General features: G+C 57.0%; 1 protein-coding gene across 7 annotated transcripts in view; it reads left to right on the top strand.

Annotated features, from left to right (window-relative positions):
- Nucleotides 1–7135, top strand: part of PRDM16 (PR/SET domain 16) — a 326161-nt gene extending 319026 nt beyond the window's left edge. For 2 of the 7 annotated variants that reach the window (XM_061185098.1, XM_061185097.1), the window contains exons 15-17: nt 1979–2209; nt 2663–3096; nt 4458–7134. In XM_061185098.1, coding sequence (XP_061041081.1) covers nt 1979–2209; nt 2663–3096; nt 4458–4852 — 1060 coding nt within the window. In that variant the 3' untranslated portion in view covers nt 4853–7134. Of the gene's footprint in view, nt 1–1978; nt 2210–2662; nt 3272–4457 lie in introns of all 7 variants that reach the window. The other 5 variants (XM_061185101.1, XM_061185100.1, XM_061185103.1 and 2 more) reach the window with 4 other exon arrangements.
- The last annotated feature ends 13262 nt before the right edge of the window (nt 7136–20397 follow it).

The raw sequence follows: 20397 nt of genomic DNA, 5'->3' as shown, positions 1-20397 counted from the left end.
AAGTTGTAGTTAGTTAAGATAAGGTCTTACTGGAGTCGGGTGGCCCATATCCGATAGGACTGGTGTCCCTAGAAAAGGGGGAGATTGGGACACACACACACGCACAGGGAGGTACCGTGTGAGGACAACGCAGAGATCGGGTGATGTGTCCACAAGCCAAGGAGTCCCAAGCATCGCCAGCAGACCCCTGGAGTCCAGGGGAGGGGCTGGGAGGAGAAGCAGCGCTGGGACAGCGGGATCTGGGACGTCTAGACTCTAGGACAGGGAGGGATGGATCCCCGCTGTTTGAGCCACAGCCGTGCTGCTCTGGTACGGTGGCCTCGGGGAGACTCCCCCGCCCCAGGCAGCTGTGTGGAGGCCTGGACACTCGTCCTGGTGTCCTCTCTGTCCGAAGCCATCTCCAGCCAGACCCCCCCCCACCGCTCTGTCCCTGCCGTATCCGCCCCCTCCACCCACCCAGTGAGCTCTGGTGCTTGATGCAGGCCTCCGACCAATGAGCAGACCCTCTACGCAGGGCGGGGCTGGGGACACAGAGACAAAGCGCTCAAGGTTGCTACTCCTACAGAGCGGGGCTCATGTATAAACCTGCACAGAGAGCTCGTTTGCTAAACTGACACACAGGGCTTCGCGCTGGTCCGAGCCCTGGGGCCCAGGGTCCCCACCTGCGCTGTGCATCAGCCCTCAGCGTGGGGCCTGTTCTCACGTCCCTGGGAGGGCGTGGGCTCCGAGATGGCAAGCCCTGTCCAAGGGGACCCTGCCAAGAGCCAGAGTGGGAGGCAGGACCTGGCTCTGGGGGCCTCACCGCGGTGGACGGGCGTGCACCTGGTGACGAGGGAAACGTGCTGGGGTCCTGCCTGTCCCGGAGGGCAGGTCAGCTCTCAGCATCCGCATACTTCCCCGTGGAAAGAGAAGAAGTGAAGACAGGGACGGCCGAGAGCAGGGCCATCGGGGTCTCCCCAAGCCCAGCCCGGCCCCCCACCCTCTCTGCGTTTGGAGGTGGTGAGCACTCGGGGGGGACGTATCCTCTCGCCTTGGTGCCCCGAGCGGGACCCCCAGTCTCCCCTGACAGCAGTGGACAGACTCCGTGGGCCGTGTGAGGTCCAGGAGGAGGGGTACCGGGGGCTCCGAACCCGGGCTCAGGAAGCCTATGCCTCGCCCTCCCTACCCCCCTCTGCCCCCGTGTCAGACACCTGCCCAGATGGCCTCGGGCCCAGCCCACCCGTGGCCACAGCACCTGGTCACAGAATTGCAGACGAACCAGACAAAGCTGGTGACGTTTTCTGAAGAGAATGCGCACCCTCTCCCTCACTGCTTGTTTTCTCTTTTCGGTAATGAGGACCCGGGGTGGGAAAGGCTCGCCCGGCTGCAGGGACCCCGAGGGAGATGAGGTGGGGTCTGGGCTGTAGGAGACACCCCCCCTGGCTGGTTTCCATCGCTGACAACAGCCCGGTCGGCACGGTCCGGGACCCTGGATCCCAGACGCTCCGTCTGCAGAGGGGCCGCCCCGTCCTCGTGTCCCCATGGCGGGCGGGGAGGACCAGGCATCCATCAGGGCTGAGCCGGCAAACCTCCCGTGCTCGGAGCCTCCCCGAGGGCGCCCCTTGTGCGGTGCCCAAGCCCAGAGCCCCCTTCCCCACCAGGCCGGCCGTGGCTTCCTTCCCTGAACCCCTGAGTGGCCCGGGGTCCACGCCGGCATGACAGGAGCCCTGCCGCCCAGCGGTCCCCGCCCAGCCCCTGCCCGGCCCTCGGCAGTCACCCTTCTCTGGCTGAGTCACTCCCTCCACAAGGATGGCAGCGGAGGCCGAGGGTGCGGAAGAGCCACTTGGGACCCCGGCTCTGAGGGTTCAGTGACCGCGGGGGGCAGGCTGCCTTTGCAGGGGGCGGGGGGGCCATCAGGGAGGGCGGAGGAGCTGAAGCCGCTGGAGCCGACCCACTGGCCTCCGGGCGTCTGTGGCCGACTCCCTCCGTGTCGTTTCAGGCCGGAAGTCCAGGACCTGGATGGTGCCCCCCAGTGCCCGGGCCTGGCCGGCGGGAAGCCGGAGGATGTGGAGGAGGACGAGGAGGAGGAGCTGGAGGACGACGACAGCCTGGCGGGGAGGTCGCAGGACGACACCGCGTCCCCCACCCCTGAGCCCCAGGGCGCCTACGCGGATGAGGACGAGGAGGTGCCGCCCGCCTCGCTGGCCGTGGGCTTCGACCACACCCGAAGGTGGGCACCGGCCCTCCGGGGGCCCCACGTGCCGGGGGACCCGGGCGGGGGCGGGGCCGAGCACCGTGGGGGGGGGGCCTCATTCCCACACCTGCCGTCCACCCAGCGGGGCTCACCCTGCTTCCCAGCAGGCGTTCCTACTGCAGGGACTTCTGTGTGCAGGCAAGGCGGAGGCCGGGCCCCAGGAAAGGGGGTCAGGGCCCCAGCCCCCCAAACTCACACGCACACACACACACGCTTCCCCAGGCCTGGAAGCAGAGTGGGGGAGGGGAAGACTGAGAGGGAGCTGGTCCTGGACCCACGGGCCGTGTCCGGCCCTGCGGAAGAACCCGGAGCGGTGACATCTGGCCTCCAGCGGGCTGTGAGGGGTGGGGGCTGAGCACCCACAGTTCTGGAAGCAGGTGGACCACAGCCACGTCCCCCAGGTCCCGACTGCTCGCCGCCTCCTTTCAGCACCAGGGATGCTGCCGGCATTCCAAGATCCTCCTGGGGGAGGCCCGTAGATCCCGGAGGCCTTTCCGAGATGGCCCGTTTCCTCCCAGCCCTGAGTCCTGGGAGCAGGAGCCCCGGGCCTCTCCAGAGCCGCCCAGATTCTCGGGAACCGAGGCGTCCCCGGCTGCCCCCCATCCCCGAGACCCAAGCGCCCTGCCTGCTGCCTGCAGCGTGTGCACGTGCTCACCTCCTTCCGTGCCCTCCCTCCGTCGCTCTCCTGCATCCGTGTGGCTTCCGTCCAGGTGTCCGTGTGTCCATGTGTCTGTCTCCTCGTGCATGTGGCTCGTGGAGATGCCGTGGCGTGCATGCAGGCACGGAGCCAGCCGTGGGGCGTCAGAGAGGTGGCGAGAGGCCAGACCGGCTAACGGCGGGCCCCTCTCCGGTCGTTGGTGCAGGTGTGTTGAGGAGCACCCAGGAGGTCTGTTGGCTTTGGAGCCGATGCCGACTTTTGGGAAGGGGCTGGATCTGCGCAGAGCAGCTGAGGAAGCATTTGAAGTTAAAGATGTGCTTAATTCCACCTTAGATTCTGAGACTTTAAAACAGACTCTGTACAGGCAGGCTAAGAACCAGGTAGGTACCCGCCAGAGCCCACCCCTCACCTTCCCCAGGCTGGAGGGCAGGCGGCAGCCGCGCCCCCTCCACCAGGGACAGCCTTGCCTCTCGCTGTGGCCATCCCATGTCTGCCTGGGGGACACCTCCCGTGCCCGTTGCATCGGCTAGAGAGACCCCCAAATGACTGCCCTTGCCCACAAGTGGGGTGGGGCAGGGAGAGGTTGAGGGCAGATGAACGCAAGCGGGACCGTCACGGGGGCGCTCCCCCCGCAGTGCTCGCGGACACGTGGGTCCCCGTCCTCGCGTCCCTGGAGGGAGGCGTCCACAGCAGGTGTCCTGCCCTCGTGGCTGCATTGGCCTCCCTCTGCCTCTACCCGAGCAGGGATGTTGATAGCCCAGGGTCTTCTCGAGGGACGCTGCCCCGTCGGGGGTCAGGATTGCAAGCTGCAGCTGTGACGGGGTCAGCGGGCACCCGGCTGGCTGGGCACGTCTCGTTCCTCAGCATAGGTGTCTCAGGAGCCTGCCTCCTGCTTCTCTCCAGTCTGGGGGGCTCAGGGTTTCACTCAGCTCTCTGCAGCCCACCTGAGCCTCAGCAAAAGCCGTTTGCGTGTCTGTCTTCGTCTTTTTACTAATGCTGTCCGGAGCGTGAACTCGGGCGGACATCCCCCCAGCCCGCCTGCTCTGAGCGGCCCCCAGTCCCGTCTACTCACACCCTGTGGGCTAAGCCGGGCTCCGGGCCAGAGGCACGTCTCAGAAACGCTGCACATCGTTCCCCCAGAATATCTCTGTGCTGCCACCATAGTCATCCATGGGGACAGGCCCCACCAGGCAGGGCCTGAGCCTCGTTGACAGGGTCTTAGCGATAACTACCAGCATTCCCGGTCCCTCCCAAAGAGCACGCTTGCCTGGGAACGCGTGCTGATCACCAGGGGATGAGGAGGCGACTGCAAGGGGGGATGTGCCCCAAAGAGGCTGAGGGTCTTGGTGGCACTCTGCACAAGCGCCTGACAGAGCTCCTCCCACCACGCCGTCCTCCTCTGTGGGCCGGCCCCCCGCGCCTCTGCCCTCATCTACCACTGGAGCTGAGGCCAGCCAGAGCGGGTGGGAGGCCGGGAGGGGACGGGGCCGGCCTGGGGTCTGCAGGACCCCTGGCCACACCGCTCACCTGCCCGTCCCGGGTGTGCCCCGCCCTCTCTCCCACCAGGCGTATGCAATGATGCTGTCCCTTTCCGAGGACGCTCCTCTCCACACCTCCTCCCAGAGTCCTCTGGATGCTTGGCTGAACATGGCGGGAGCCACGCCGGAGTCCGGAGCCTTCAACCCCATCAACCACCTCTGACCACCCCAGGATGGGCTGGGGTCAGAGTCCAAGCGAGGCCATCACAGGCCCCCGACATCCCAACAGAAATCCCAGCTGCGGAAGTTGGAGGCCAGGGCCTCGGGGAGCCGGAGCGGCCCGGGGCCGAGGAGACCCGTTGTCACCTGCGTCTGACCTCTCCTCAGCGTCTGTGCCCCCCGCCACGGTTCAACTTTAACTTTTCCAACGAAAACTCAGAACCCAGAGTCCTTGGAGCCGTCGTGGGGTTTCACCGGCTCTAAGAATTGGTCTTGAGGACGGCGTTCGAGACGGTTCAGCTCACAGTGTCCAGGCGCAGCGCAGGGGGGCTGCTTCGCAGAGTCAAGCCCGTGGGCGAGGGCGGGATTTGAACCCCAAACTGAGGCCGGCGGGCCGCTCCCAGGCGCCCGCGTGGTGTCTCGAGAGGGAACGGACAGCTGGGTGTGCTCTAAAGAGGGAATCGCCCAGATGATTTTTATAATGAAAATTACAAGGATGACCCTTTTGGTAATCTTATTGACGACAGAGTCTATTTAAGCATGTGGTTTTAAAAATAGACAGTATTTTTAAAAAAAAAAAAAAAATCAAAAAGTGACTTGCCAATTGTTTTTTAAAAGTAATTTTGCATTGCTTTGAAATCTCAGCTTATCTGCAAACCCAAACCTGCCTGGGAACCAGCACTGCGTTTGGGGGTGTTCTTTATACTGTAGATGCGGAGAAATTTTCTATCTCTGACCGTATTTGTAAAGCCAAGGTGATTCTGGGGTCCCCTCCCCCGGGCAGAACTGAGTTTGGGGGGCCGCCTCCCGTGACCAGTTGCAGACTGTACCCGGGAATCAGATACGGTGTCCTGGGCTGGCCCAAGGCTGGGACTCGGAAATGTGCCTGTCATTGTGTGCCATGTGATTCGTGCCCGTGGCCCCCACCCAGGGACTCCCAATTGTATGGGGGCGGTCGGAGCGGTGGCTGGGCCCCTGATGTTCTCCCCACAAGGGCTGTGCCTCGGCCACCCCACGCCAGCCCGCCCGCCACCGTCCTTCAGAAGGCAGGGCCTGCCGGTCACGTTCGGATCTCCAGCCCTCACCCTCACCCACCCCCGGTCAGACGGACAAGGGGAAGGAAGCAGGCCTCCTCGGGGGCCACCGGGGGCCACACTCCAAGGCTCCCTTGCTCCAGGCCGCCAAGCTCCACGTACACCTGACACCCCAGGACACGACTGCCACTTCGCTCTTTGTGTGGGCTCCTGGCGGGCGGGACCCGGCTCCAGAACGAAGGGCATCCAGACGCGACCTACCGCAAAGAGCAAAGGCAGCAGAGCCCAGTGGGGACGGCGCCTCCCCGGGGACCAGGCTACTTCTCCACTCGGATGGGCTTTAAATTATTCCCATAGGGGCCAATTTCGAGTAATCGTTTGTATTCCCTGATGGAATTGACCTTAATCTGTATATAACTTGTAATTTTTTCTAATTCATTTCTTTTCTTATTTTATTTCTTCCTTAACAGTATTTTTGGCATTAGACATTCTTATTGTGAAGAAATAATGTTAATATAAGTATCTAGTGAAGGACCAAAACCGTGTAATAAGGTCGTGTGATGTGTGATCAATAACCAGGGAGTGGGGCGGTTTTGAATGTGCCAAATACCCCGCGTCCCCCGCCCAACAAATCCTGCTGCCCGTTTTCCAGACAATCATGTGTTTCTGTTAAATTTGAGTTTCAGTTGCATTTAAGACAAGTGCTCTATTTATTTCTTTTCTTGTTTGGAAGATAAAAAGAAGAATAGCATCCTGAGAAGAAGAGAAAAAAAAAAAAAAAATCTCCCAAGTTGCCCTAAAAAAAGTGTGAAAATACAAACGGTTGTGGAGTGGCCAACCGTCCGGCCACTCCAGGCCAAGACAATCGTCCACCTGGGCACTGGGGGTCCAGCCTCGCGCTGCAGACCTGCGGTGGGGAGTCCCCGGGGGCGCACAGACCTGCGGGTCCCCGTGAAAGGGCTTTGGCCTTTCCCAGATCCAGTCGAGGTAACAGGCTCAGAGCACCTCGCACGTGGGCGCCGGCTGGAAGGTCGCCCCGGGGCAGCCGGAGAAGCTGCTGGTGGAGGAGCGGGGCCGTGGCCACACCCATGAGGATTTGCAGACTCAACGGCTCACACCTGCTCGGAGGCATCCTCGACTCGCCTCGCCAGACCCGCCTGGTGTGTAGGAATTTCCAACTTCCCCTCCGTCGAGATGGGACCCCTTTGAAAAGTCAACCTCAGATACCAACTCCCCATTTCTGTAAACCCAAATTATATGATTTCTTCTGCTAAAGAATAAGGTGTGTGCTTTTTTTTGCGATATGACTCTCTCAGTGCAAAACAGGACGTTTGGGCTGGGGGAGACCCGAGGGTCTGTTCCCTGCAGCCCGGCCCTGCCGTTGACCTCTGGCCTCTCTGTGACCGTCACGGTCAGACTTTTGTGGGCGATCTTCTTAAACATTATCTCTTCCCTTTCCTTCTTTTCTTCCCCTTCCCCAAGAACCCCGGTTGCACATTTTAAGTCCTATTTTCTTGTCCCTCTGAAAACGATTAGAGAAGCCCGGTTTCTCCTCTGGCCTGAGCACTTGGCCGGCCTGGGGGGTGGGGAGTGTCTGTCCTTGTACCCCTGGACAAAGAGAGCACTTACTTCCTATGCCTGGTGTGTCCGTGAAGCCTGGTTTCAAAGCTTAGCATTGCTCCCGACCACAGCGAGCTGCCCCCTCTCCGGTCCTTCTCTGCCCCCCGGGCTCCAGCACCAGCCGCTTGCTCAGGCCCAGACGCCTCCACGTGCCGGGGGACCCTCTGGGGTTGGGGTCTGGGAGCCAGGGAGCCCGGGCTGGAGAATTCCGAGATCCCAGCTTCGGAGCGCAGCCGCAGCAGGCAGCTGGCTGGCTGACCACTGTGTCCGTGGGCGGGTGGCCAGGGTCAGGGCTGTGAACTAGGTGTCCCACTGGGTCAGGTGTGCCCGGGGCCAGGGCCCTTCGGTCCAGCCTCTACTGCTTCCCTCTTTGGACTGTGGACACTTACCCCCAAATGGAAATTCGAAAGGAAGCCTCCTCACCCTTCCCTCCTCCGCCCCTCAAACCCCAGTCCCCCGCGGACCGACACCCTCTCATTCCCAGGACCATCTGGTAGGAAGGATCCCAGGGCTGCCAACGCTTTGGCCAGCCAGCCCTTCATGAGTGGGACCCAGAAGCCCCCCTATCTGAACCCAGGGGCGTGCGTTCCTGATCCGGCCTGGGACCCTGGGGTGCGGATGAGTGGATGGGGTGAGCCTGAGAGCCGGCCCGGCCCACGTGGCCTTCCTGCACAAAGCCAAGAGTGCAGCCAGTGTGTTCCTACCCTGATTGGCCCTGGAAACCCTGAGGGCCCTTGGCTTTCTCTGTCCTGGCTGCTTCCTCAGTTCACAAAGCACTTGCCTGAATACACATCCCTCGTGTTAGCCCCGAAGCCTCGAAGCACTGGATTATGGAGCCCCTGTGCCCCGGCCCCCCCGCCCAAGTGACTGAAATCTACTGAGCTGTATTCACTGTGCTGTCCTGGGGGAGGGGCGAGGGGCAGCACCCCCCCGGGAGAGCACCCCACACTGCTGCCCGGGGTAGGGGGACGGACAGGGAGCCGGACACCTCGCTCCCCTCCCGGCTGGGGACGCGAAGATACAGCTGCTCCTGGTCGGTGGAGGTCAGCCGGGTCTCAAAAGCCATGAAACTGTGTCTCTGTAGCAATGAGTGATACTGTGATTAAGACGTCCTCGCGTTATTCCAAGGAGCGATCCTTTTCTCCTGCCATTCCAGTGTTTTTGTTTTATTTCTTTTCTGTCACTGATTCATATTACCACTTTTGGAAAAACATAAAAGAAGATGAAATGAAAAGGCAGCTTGAGTTTCCAAATGTGCAATTCACTTGTGAACAAAGTAACCCTAAAGGTTCCTTTCCATGCATTTTGCATCCTCTGTTCTGTTCCAGACGAGGGAAGCTGAGCCCCGTGTCAGAATACGGCACTGAAAGCATCTGTATGTGTATGCTGGTGACACTCCAAACCTGTGCGTCCATGCATCCTTCACCATTGTTACATTACAGATTCGGTTTCTTTTTTTTTTTCTTTCTTTTAGAGCTATATAATGTTGAAAAAGAAATCAAATGTAAATGTCTGGTTTTCATATAATGTTTTTTAAAAAACATTGAGAAGGAGGCTGGTGTGTGTCCCACGTCCCCCGATTGTAAATTGCTTCTGTTCTAAGTAAACTGTGCATGGCTCGTGTGTAGCAGTCATTATCGTGTCTGTTCGTGAAATTTTTACAAAAAGGAAAATCCCGTAGATGCACTTATTGAATATGTGATTAGGGTCTACATCCTCAAGACTAGAAGTCCCGAACTGCCCACGTGGAAGATGCAGTTCTTAATTCATACGGAAATCGCTGTGGGAGAAGGAAATAAAAAAGACACCAAGTGTAGGAATCATTCAGAGAGCGATTCTGCAGATTTCACTTTGATGCTTGTGATAAAGACAAATGTACTTGTGTAGAGAAATGTCTTTAAGATGAAGCCTAGGAGAAGCTGATTTTGAGGTTGATGCTGTAGTCTAGGACTGTATACCAAATGTAATCTTTCCAATGCTACAATGAATTTATACATGAGATTGATATGCAATAAATTTGTGTGCTTTTCTAAGCCTCCGTGCCCTCATGCTTCATTCAGGGAGAATGGAGGCCTCTGGGGAGGGCGGGGGATGACGGACTTGAGAGTTGGGGCGTGGCGGGGTTCTCCACCAGTCCTGATGGAGACCCCCCTGTGCCATCTTCCCGACACCACCGCCGGGGCAGGTCCCCTTGCTGTTCCCATTTTCCAGAAAAGAACAAGCTCAGAGAGGGCACCAACTACCCTGGATGGCCTTGCAGTGAGAGTGGTGGTCTCCAGGTGTGCCTACCTCAAGGCAGGGTGACCTCCAGGTATGTCCTCCAGGTGTGTCCTCCTCCAGGTGGGCCCACCTCCAGGCATGGCACCCTCCTGGTGTGCCCACCCTCACATGGGCCTGCCCCAGGTGTGCCCACCCTCACGTGTGCCTGCCCCCAGAGGCTGCCCCCATGAACTCTTGTCCAGGGCCTGTTGGTGGTGGAGGAACCCATCGTGGAAGGCCAGCCCCAAATCTGCCCCTCCTGAGAGTGGACCTCCCCTCCAGCCAGCCCTCCACAGCAGCTGGGCCTGCCCCCCTCACACTGCCCCCAAACAAGGCCTGAGCCTGCCCCACGGGTGGTCGCCTGATGGACAGAGGCTGAGCAAATGCCCAGGCTGCAGGGGGAGCCGACCCAGCCCCCCAGGGCACCCCTCTTTCTGAGTATTCCTTCTTGGGGACCTTCTTCACAGGGGCCCCCCAACCTGATTCTGCTCTGACCGAGAGGCCTTGAATCGTTAAACTACAAAGGGCGAATGCTCCGTGCCGAATTAGGCCTTGTGGGACCACCCGGGGGGGTCCCCAAACCCTCTCACCCACAAGTGTCTCCACTCTACTTTCTGGTGACACAGAGGTTAATTAGTGTCACTCAGGTGTCCTCTAGGCCTGAAGCCTCTGGGCCAGCCTTGCCTGCCACATACAAATAGCCCCCACCCCGGCCCGGGTCTCTGTACTTCTCCCGGACTCCTCCCTGCCACCTCCTGCTGACAGACTCCCCGCACCCCCCGCTCCTCCAACACAGACATGTTCAGGGGCAGCCCTGCCTGGAGGTGGACACACCTGGAGGGTGCCAGGCCGGAGGTGGAATGTCTGGAAAACCCTCGGCTGGGAGTTTTGGGTGGTGGAGGGTCGTCACGACAAAGGCAGCTTCCCTGGAGAGTCGACGCCGGTGGCTGGCCTTCCAGCATCTCCAGGTGGGGCTTCCGTAGGTGACATTTATGTTGCCTGACACCTGCTCATAAGCAAGACCTCCACTGCTGACTCACCTGAGCAATCCCACAGGTAACTTCTTCCCTGGCCCACAGTCCCGGCCTCCTCTCCATCCCCAAAGCTCCTTGCCCCCCCTTTACACACCACCCTCACCCACTCAAGCCACAGGAGATGGCTCTCAAATTCCAAGGACTCTCACACCAGTGGCCGATCCTCCCCAGAGCACAGAGGTGAGGTGGGCGGCACCCTCCTCACCCAAAGTGGCCAGATGAGGTGCCTCTCTGACAAAACAAACCACCCACACCACGACGGCCCATGGTCCTCCCCCAGACGCTTAAGGCAGGAAGAAAACAAGATTTCATATCAAACAGAAATCGGGCAGCATCTCCTTTCTCCCCATGACTTTCAAGTGCCTGGGGTCCAGAGTCTCCCCCACAGATGACATCTCAGGCTCCCAGAACATGCAGGAGCCTCTTAGCCTCTCTCTGTTCACAGAGTCAGAAACTCTTACATGCACTGGATTTGGGGACTGTGAAGATGGAAAGTGACCTGATTTATTTCTCCATCCCCAAAGCCTGGCTTGAAACACTCAGTAGAAGGCAGCTTGCACAAAGAAATGAAGGAATGAATGGATGATGGATGGATGGATGTGTGGATGGATGAATGGATGTGTGGATGGATGGATGGATGGATGGATTTGTGATGGATGATGGATGAATGGATGGATGGATGGTGGATAGATGGATGAATGGGTGGATGGATGAATTTGTGGATGGATGATGGATGGATGGATGGGTGGGTGGATGGATGGATGGATGGTGGATGGATGATGGATGATGGATGGACAAATGACGGATGGATGGATGGACGGTTTGCTGTAAGGACCCTCACTCAACATGGATTCTGGGACCTCCAGTGCCTCCGGAGGGGTCTGAACATACTCTGAGGAGGTAACGGGAGGGAGAAAGGCCTCGTGTCCCTAAACAGCAGTGCCAGGAGTCACCAAAGGAAAGGAACTGCAGTTGATCTTGGAACAGGATTCCTGGACCTAAATCTGGGCACTGAGCCTTTTTACTTTCTTCACGCAGTCAAATAAGTGCATGTTCCCAGGGAGGGATTGGTTGGGGGAATCAGTTAAACATTTCAAGGTGATTTCCTCCCTGGTGTGACTGACATCCTGCAATCTGAAGCCCATGTTCAGGTGTGGGGTTCGCCCCAGAGCTCCGGGCACAGAGAAACTTTGGGAAATACACTTCCGTTCTCGGAGGACAAATGATGTAAATCACAGAACAGATGCATGGCCACACCTCCAAAAGCTTGAGTGCTGGTCTCCAGCACACCCCGTCACACCCTCCCTGAGCTCCCAGCTGGGCTGCCGTAGGGGACCAGCCCTCTCATCTTTGTTCAGCCCAGCAGCCTTTCTCCGTATTCCCCTGAAGGAAGAGGAGCATCCCGGGACACGAGCCTGTCTGATAAGAGCCCTATTGTCAGGGAGACCCTAGAGGAAAAGAGAGCAGAGATACACAGAACAGGCTGACAAGCAGACTCTGTCTCCCTGAAGCCCAGCTCCTGGCACAAAGGATCGAGGAAAAAGCTCCATTTTGGAAACAAGGGGGAAAAAATCAACAGGAGAAAAATGTGTCAATGAGAAATCTGTTTTCTGGGAAAAGAGATGCTTTTGAATTCCCCTTCAGATTCATTCTGGGCCAAGTGAGACTGTCAGTTATTTGCAGAGAAGCTATTCTGAGAATCCTTAACTTTATGTCTCGGGACAGCAAAAGTCTCCCCAAAACTGAGAAGTGTCCTAATTCAGGGTAAAATGGCCAGACGCAGGCTGGCTTTTGGGGGACAAAGGGACCAGAGAGAGGGGCCCAGGAGAAGAAGATGCTCAGAGGGGGATTCTGGGGTGGGAGGTGGCTTCCAGCCACAGCCCGGTCTGCGGCCCCCGTGAGGGGAAGAGTGCTGTGCCCAGCACCACCTGGCAGCACCCTCCCCAAAACTCACACCCAGTCCAGGAAAGGGAAGCGGGCTTTGCTCCAGAGTTCCAGGGCAGAGAGGGCGGAATTCCACGGCTACAAGGTGGGGAAGCCCGGGCGCCTGCTGAGGCTCCGCAGAGGGCCTGGGGCCCACCCAAAACCCCAAGGGAGGGGGTCAGCTCTTCTCTCCTGGGATCCAGCTGTGGCCCCCGGACTCCTGAGCCCACCAGGCCTTAGAGTCGATCCAGAGCAGGAGCCGGCCTCTAAAAGGCAGTGAGCTGAAAACATGCCGCCACACAAACCTCTGTGTGTCCCTGTTCTCAGCAGCTGTATTCATCATAGCCTGAGCTGGACAGAACCCGAAGGTTATCCACTGGTGAGTGAGTATGTAAACCGTGGAAATAAAGGAAGACCCCCCCCACCATGCAAAGAGGCCAAGGCCATTTACTCAGAGCTTGACGTGGCCAGGCCTGCATTGGCAGAGACTCAAAGGTGGGCAGAGGAGTGGGGGAGCTTCATGGCGGAAAGGGGGGGGTTCTGGGTGTGTCCTGATGGGGGCTGAGGGCCTGAGGGATCTGCAGGCACTGACTATAATGGGGGCGCCCCACGGGATCGGTTGGGGTCACACCTGGCTTTCTCTGGCTGGTCCTGAGTTGGAAGCAGGGACCAAACTGAGCTGCCTGACCTGACCAGGTCCTGGCCGATCTGGCCGGCTGGTTTGGGGCTTCTGGTTTAGCTGCCTGAGCTGTTTCTCATCCATCGTGGGGCAGAGGTCTAAGTCCTCTTTCATGTCTGGCTGGCCGTCGTCTGTATAGTCTGTCTCCGAAAACCATCTGTGGGGCACCCGAGGAAGGAATTCCACTCCTCAGTAAAGGAGCCACTGCTGATGCACCCAACAAAACTCGCAGCCAGCGCTCACCACCAGGCCCCGTGGAGGAAGCTGCAGGCGCCGGGATCCCTGAGCACGAGAACGAGGAGGCCGCCAGTGAGTGCCCGGGGCTGGGGCTGGGGAGAGCGGCTTGACTGCCAAGGGCGTGAGGAAGCCGCTGGGGTGATGTAGCGTTGCCTATCGCAATCGTGTTTATGCAACTATGCATTTGTTGAAAACTCATCTAATTGTACATGTTGAAGGGGCAATCTTGTTTTATGTACATTATAGCTCAATTCAATGATTTTTCGAAAACAGTGTGTCCCGCCCACCCCCGCCTTGAGGAAAGGGTCCATCACGAAGCTCAAAGTCTTGGAGGCCCTGGACCACCTTCAAGCACTTTCTGCCCAGGCTGGCGAGGCTGGTCCCCACCGCCACTGTGCCCGCCCCCAGGCCATCCAGCCTGCCCTTGGAGGAGCCTTTCCCCCATGGCGTCCAGGCTGGAATCAGCAGGTGGAAGGAGCAGGGGGGCCTATGGCCTAGCCCAGGGCGAGCTCGGGGCCCCCAGCCTGGCCTTGCTGCAGGCATCTGGGGTGGTCCCACCCTCCAACACTCAGCTGCCCAAGCCCTGCCAGGACCCATCCAGCATGGAGCCCATGAGTACCGGCCTTCTGCCTGCTACAATTTACAGAGTTTAGAAGTTCAAGGAACCACACTGTAGACTATTTATGGTGACACACATGTGTCGGAAAAGAGCAAAAACATGCATGAGTTGGATAAACACCAAATTCAAAGTAGTGGTTTCCTCTGGGAAGCAAGGGAGGCAGAGGGGGGGATGGAGGAGAGACAGAGAGACAGAGACAGAGACAGAGAGACAGAGACAGAGACAGAGAGACAGAGAGAGAAACAGTTAGACTTCTTCCTTTCCAAAATGTATGCTTTTATTGCTTTTTCTTACCGCATTGCTCTGGCCAGGAGCAACATTGAATAGCAGTGGTGAAAGTGAACACCTTTGCCTCGTTCCAGAGATGGAGGAGAAAGTCTCAGTTTTTCACCATCAGGTATGATGTCAGCTGTAGATGCCCTTTACCGGGATGAGCAAGTTCCTTCTATTTCTATATGGCTGAGATTTTTATTACTAACTATTGGATTGGGCTTTATCTTCAATTTAGCAGTATCTATCTTCAAGTGACAGTATATCACTTCATGTAAAATATATGAACTTTACAACTGTATATTTCTATGCTCTCTTCCTGTCTTTTGGGTTTTTATTATATTTTACTTCTACATATGTTAAAAACTCCATAGTGCACTGTCATTATTTTTGTTTTAAATAGTCTATTATCTTGAAAAGAATCTGTTTAAAACACAGAGGGACTTCCCTCACAGCCCAGTGGTTAAGACTTCACCTTCCAATGCAGGGGGTGTGGGTTTGATCCCTGGTCAGGGAGCTAAGATCCCACATGCCCCAGGGCCAAAAAAACAAAACAAAACAGATGCAATATTGTAACAAATTCAATGAAGATGTTTTAAAAATGGTCCATATCAAAAAAAATCTGAAAAAAAAAACACACAGAAAAAAAATCTGTCATATTTATCCACATATTTACAATTTCCAGTGGGCTTCTATGCCTTGTGCAGACCTGAATTTACATCTCTTATCATTTTCTTATGGCCCAAAAAACTTCCTTTGACATTTATGGTAGTGCAGGTCTGTTAGTGATGAATTCTCCCAGCTTTTGTCCTAAAATGTCTTGATTTCACTTTCATTCTTGAAAGACATTTTGCTAGAAATGGACATCCTGGCTGACAGTTTTGTTTTCCTTCGTCACTTTAAAGATGTCCCGGTGTTCTCAGCTTGCAGTGTTTCTGATATGGATCAGCAGTTATTCTCAAGATTTTCTATTATTGGTTTTTAGCCCTTTGATTGTTGTGTGTCCTGGTGTGGTTTTCTTTGTATTCGTGCTGTTTTGAGGTCATTGAGGCTCTTGGATCTGTGGACTTGAGGGTTTATCCCATTGGGAAAAATTTCAGCCATTTTTTAAATTAACAAATGTTCTCCCCCTCACCATTTTGGGCCTCTGATTCACATACAGTTAGACTTCCTGATATCAGTTCACAGATCAGCAAGTCTCTGCTTATTTTTCCCAGGCTTTTTTCTCTCCGTGCTTTAGTTTGGATAGCATATGTTGTCCTGTCTTCAAGTTCCCTGATCTTTCCTTCTGTAGTGTCTAATCTGCTGTTAATTCCATCCAGTACATTTTTTAATTTTCATATCTTGTATATTTTTGTCTTTAGATTTGTCATTTGATTCAGTATTACACTTTCTCTTTTGATTATGGTCAAGGCTCCTTTTATATCCTCGGAATAGTTATAAAATCTGGGTTTTTTTTAACTTTTTATTTTATATGGAGGATAGTTGATTAACACTGTTGTGATAGTTTCAGGTGTACAGCAAAGTGATTCAGTTATACATATATGTATCTATTCTTTTTCAAATTCTTTTCCCATTTAGGCTGTTACATAATATTGATCAGAGTTCCCTGTGCTATACAGTAGGTCCTTGTTTGTTACCCATTTTAAATATCATAATATCTGTTTTAAATGCTTATCTGCTAATTCCATCATCTATGTCATTTCTGGGTCTCTTTCTGTTGGCTGCTTTTTCTGCTTGGTCACGTGGTCCTGCTTCCTCACATGTCTAGTAACGTTTAATTGGGTACTGGAGGCTATAAATGCAAAATTGTTGAGACCCTAGATCTTGTTGGCCTTCTTTTAAGAATCGAGTTTTGTGCTAACGGGCAGTTAACAACTTGGAGGCCAGCCTGGTCTTTGCGAGTCTTGTTTCAAAGCTCTGACATGTCAGGTGTAGAAGAGCCTTCCCCCCCAAGGTTAGCTTACCCTACACCCAAGAAGTAGCCTTCTTTGATCTCCATCCAATGCCATGGGGTCCACGAGGCCTTGTCATCCTGGTAGTTGGCTTTCAAGTGTCTCTCAGCCCATGTGGATGCTAGGAGCTGTTCTTTACCTGGCTTCCCGAATCCCGCTCTACACACACACAGCATAGCATTTGACCAGACTCGGCTGGAGATCCTTCTTGGCATCACTGCCTCCCCTCCAGGGCTCTGCCCACAAGTCCCAGTCCCCTCGGCCTCCCCGAACCCCATCTCTGTCCCCTCAGCTCAGCGAAGCCACTGTGCTCTGCTTGGTTCTGCCTTTTAGAAGAAAGCTGGTCAGGCGTGGGGCTCACCTCATTGGCTCTTTTCCCCCCACTCTTCTCAGCCACCTGTTGTCCAATGCTTAAAATGGTTGCTTCTAGTCGTTTTGTCCAGATTTCTATTGATTATGGTGGGAGATGTATCCACGCCAAAATGTCTATAATGTTTTGAATTCTCAATTGGAGCAGATAACATGCATTTAAAAAAATTCTTTACCTGGTTGGAAACCTGAAAAAGTCCCTAATTATGAGAGGGGCCCTGGGCTTTGGAGTCAGACAGACCTGGGCTCTCATCTTGGCCGGGCCACTCACGAGCCAGGTGACAAAGCACAAACACTTGACCTCTGGATTAAATGGGGATGATGACATTGACACCTTAGGGAGTTTCTGTAAGAATTCAAGAAGGTGAGGCGGGGGTCCAGCAACAGCACGTGCTTAATAGGAGGTAACAACCATTTGCTACCTGGGGCACAAGAGGAGTGACCGTGTGCTCCCTGAACTGAGCGTCCTGCTCAGCAAAGCCACCCCCATGGGCCAGAGAGACAGCCAGCTCCGCTCAGCACCCTGGCCCCCAAGCCGCCCCCGTGCCCATCTGTGGACCCCACCCGGCCTGGGCCTCCAGGCCCCCGGCACAGAGGAGCCTCTGTCCTCAGGCCCACTCACAGCCGCTGCACCATCCGAGGTCAGCGAGACCTTTCCCAGCTGCCCGCCGGCTGGACCGGGCACCCGTGGGACCCTGCAGTGAGTGATGGGTCAGCCAGATGCCAGGGCCGGAGAAGAAAGGAGAGCTGTTGTGCCCCTTCCCTCCACCCCCTACATTCCCTGCGGCCCCAGGAGGGAAGGGCAGGCAGCGGGCACTGCCCACTCGTCCCTGGCAGCCTGGCTCGTCCTCAGCCCTGGGCACTGGAACAGTCAGACCCAAAGGCCTCCTAGGGGGCTGCTGGCCTCAGGATACTGCCTCTCTGGGCTGCGGCCCCAGCAGCTGAGCAAAAGCTTGGAAGACTCAGAGAGAGACCTCCTGGACCATAGGTAGCCCTAGAGCCACAGTCAGCTTCTTTGTAGGAAATCCCAATAGCCATGGGGTCAGGGGTCCACATCTTCTCCCCTGTCAGGGACCCCAGAGGGGGAAGGGCCCGCATTTCATGAGTGCTGGGCAGGCCAGGCACACCGCTGACCCACATCTTACATGGAGTCAGTGCAGGCTCCGTCCCAGTGCTGACATCGTGTGCAGGCTCCGCCCCCGGGACCCTGGCGCTAGGAGCTAAGGCCCCCAGCCCATGATGGAACTGTGATGTCCCCGCCAAGGCTCCCATGGGGGAGGGGGAGGGAGGGCCACGTGGCAGCCACCCTCGCGAGGCCTCTACCTTTCAGTTCTCAAGGCTGAAAATCTCCCCCGGCTAGTGGGGTGGCCTGGACGTGCGGGGTGAGCTCCGGCCGGCTACGCAGGTGAAGCCTGGGCTGTGCCGCCCGGCCTCCTCCTCCCAGCCTGCTGGACGGTGCTCAGCGAGGCCAGGCACAGACACACCCCTGCACACGGGAGAGGGCAAGCAGACGCACTCCATGCCCCACCCCGTGGAGTGTGCTTTCCAGCAGGCAGAAAAAAGGACAGAAACAAGTCAGCAAAGCAGGAGGCTCATCAGAGGCAGAGGAGCCCTGAAGAAAGACAAGGCAGGAGAGGGTCGGTCATCTTCCTGGGCCACCGCAACAAATGACCACGAACCAGGGGCTTAAAATGACAGAAATGCATCCTCTCCCAGTTCTAGAGGTCGGACATCTGAGATCAAAGTGTGGGCAGGGCCGTGCTCTCTCTGAAGGCTCTAGGACCGGATTCTACCTGCCTCTTCCGACTTCTGGCGGCTGCCGGCATCCCCTGCGTCCCGGGCCTGCAGACGCGTCACTCCGACCTGTCTCCATCGACACCTGACCCTCTCCCTTCTGTCTGTACGTCCAGATCTCCCTCTTTTTATTGGATTTAGGGCCATTGGATTTAGGGCCTGGCCTAATCTGGTATGATCTTGTCTAAATTACATCTGCAAAGACCCTATTTCCAAATAAGGGTACCTCACAGCACCATTCGGCTCTCAGCGAGGGCCACAGCCGGCCTAGAAGCCCAAGGCAGGGAAGGAGGGGCCTGGGCGCCGTCCCAAAGGGCCATCTGCTCTGGGCTGACCCGGCCCCCACGCCCTCGGTCCCAGCCACAGGGTGGGAGAGTTCCACAGACTCGCCCCTGCTGGCAGGTGAGTGAGAGGAGGAGGCCCGTGCGGGCAGCCCCGGCTCCCTCTCCCCACGCAGATCACTTCGGTCTGTCGAGCTGCTTCCTTGCAGCCGCCAGCCCTGAGTGTGGACTGCGGGTTATTTCACATGTCATCATCAAATCTCCACTTCACAGCTGAGCATACAGAGCCCCAGAAAGGTCAAGCCACGTGCTCCGGGTCACCTGTCCCCAACCACGCACTGAGCCAGCTGGAGATGGAGAGATGGCCCCCAAAGCCTCCCGGTTTGGGGGCAGAGCCAGACTCAGGGTGCTGGAGGGGTGGGTGGGGATTAACCCTGCAGTCACCAAGCCAGGTTCTGAAAGAAGGTTTTCTAGGAAGGCGTCGAGTGGGGGTTGGGAACCCACGGGGCCTGGGTCTCCCCACCAGCCAAGACCCCCCAGGACTCCCCCAGTCGCTCCCTCCTGCCTTCTGGGCCTCGTGGGTGTAGTACCCACTATGGCCTCTGGAGGGCAGCAGGTGCCCACCTTTCCCAGGAGCTGCCTGGAAGCAGTCTGTCCACCCAGGTGGCCGCAGGGCCCAGGACTCCGCCCACAGGGGTCAGCCATTAGCCCTCACCCACCCAACATACACACAGATGGGACTGATGGCCCCGGTGCGCACTTCCTGTGGCCAGCCTGGGCCCTGCCACCTGGCAGACTGTTGGGTGCCATCCCTCTCACAGGCAGCCAGGCCCCGGCTGAAGGGCAGACTTTCGGGGGTGGGGGCACTGATGTCGGGCAGGGACTGGCAAGGCCACAGGTGTGCCCGGCAGGCCTGCCCTTCAAACCACGACACCCAAGAAAATGCCCAGCCCGGCCCCCAAGCCTGTGGCGCCCCCTTGCCCTGCAGAGAGCAGCAAGCTCACAGGGCCATCAGCCCTGTGAAGGCGGCACCAGGAGAGGGCGGGCGTGCACCCCAGGCTAGACTGTGCCCTGCCAGCTGGCATGTCCCTGCACCCTGCCCTCCGTGCCAACACCTGGGGTCAGCAAAGGGACTGTGGCCAGCTGGAAGCTCACCCACATGCACAGCCCAGCGCGGGGCTCAAATGGAATCTCACTGGGTGGCACATTCGGCCACGGGCCTTTCCTGGAAAAGGGACCGGAAGACAGGTGGGAAAGGGGCTGACACCCAGCACCTCCAGGGCTGAGTCCTGGGATCTCAGGTCACATCAGTGAGTCACCAGGCCCTTGCTGAGCACCTGCTGTATACAGGGCCCTGGGCTCTGTGCTGTGGGATGAACATACAAGAGCTGTGGCAGGAAGGGGCTGTATTAACAGAGGAATAGTATCCAGAAGAGAGGTGAGTGTTCCCCCCGCATTTTAAGGGGGATTTTCACACATTTTGAAGCATCTTGGGGGAACATGCCAGGACGACAAATGATTTGGATTCCGTGTCATATCAAGAATGACTGGACTTCCGTGGTGGCACAGTGGTTAAGAATCCGCCTGCCAATGCAGGGGACACGGGTTCAAGCCCTGGTCCGGGAAGATCCTACATGCCGCGGAGCAACTAAGCCCGTGCGCCACAACTACTGAGCCTGCACTCTAGAGCCTGTGAGCCACAACTACTGAGCCCATGTGCCACAACTACTGAAGC

Source organism: Eubalaena glacialis, chromosome 3 (genome assembly GCF_028564815.1).
Source record: "Eubalaena glacialis isolate mEubGla1 chromosome 3, mEubGla1.1.hap2.+ XY, whole genome shotgun sequence".
Classification (NCBI taxonomy): Eukaryota; Metazoa; Chordata; class Mammalia; order Artiodactyla; family Balaenidae; genus Eubalaena; species Eubalaena glacialis.
The sequence above is the reverse complement of the archived record's forward strand: the minus strand, read 5'-3'. Positions and strand labels throughout refer to the sequence as shown.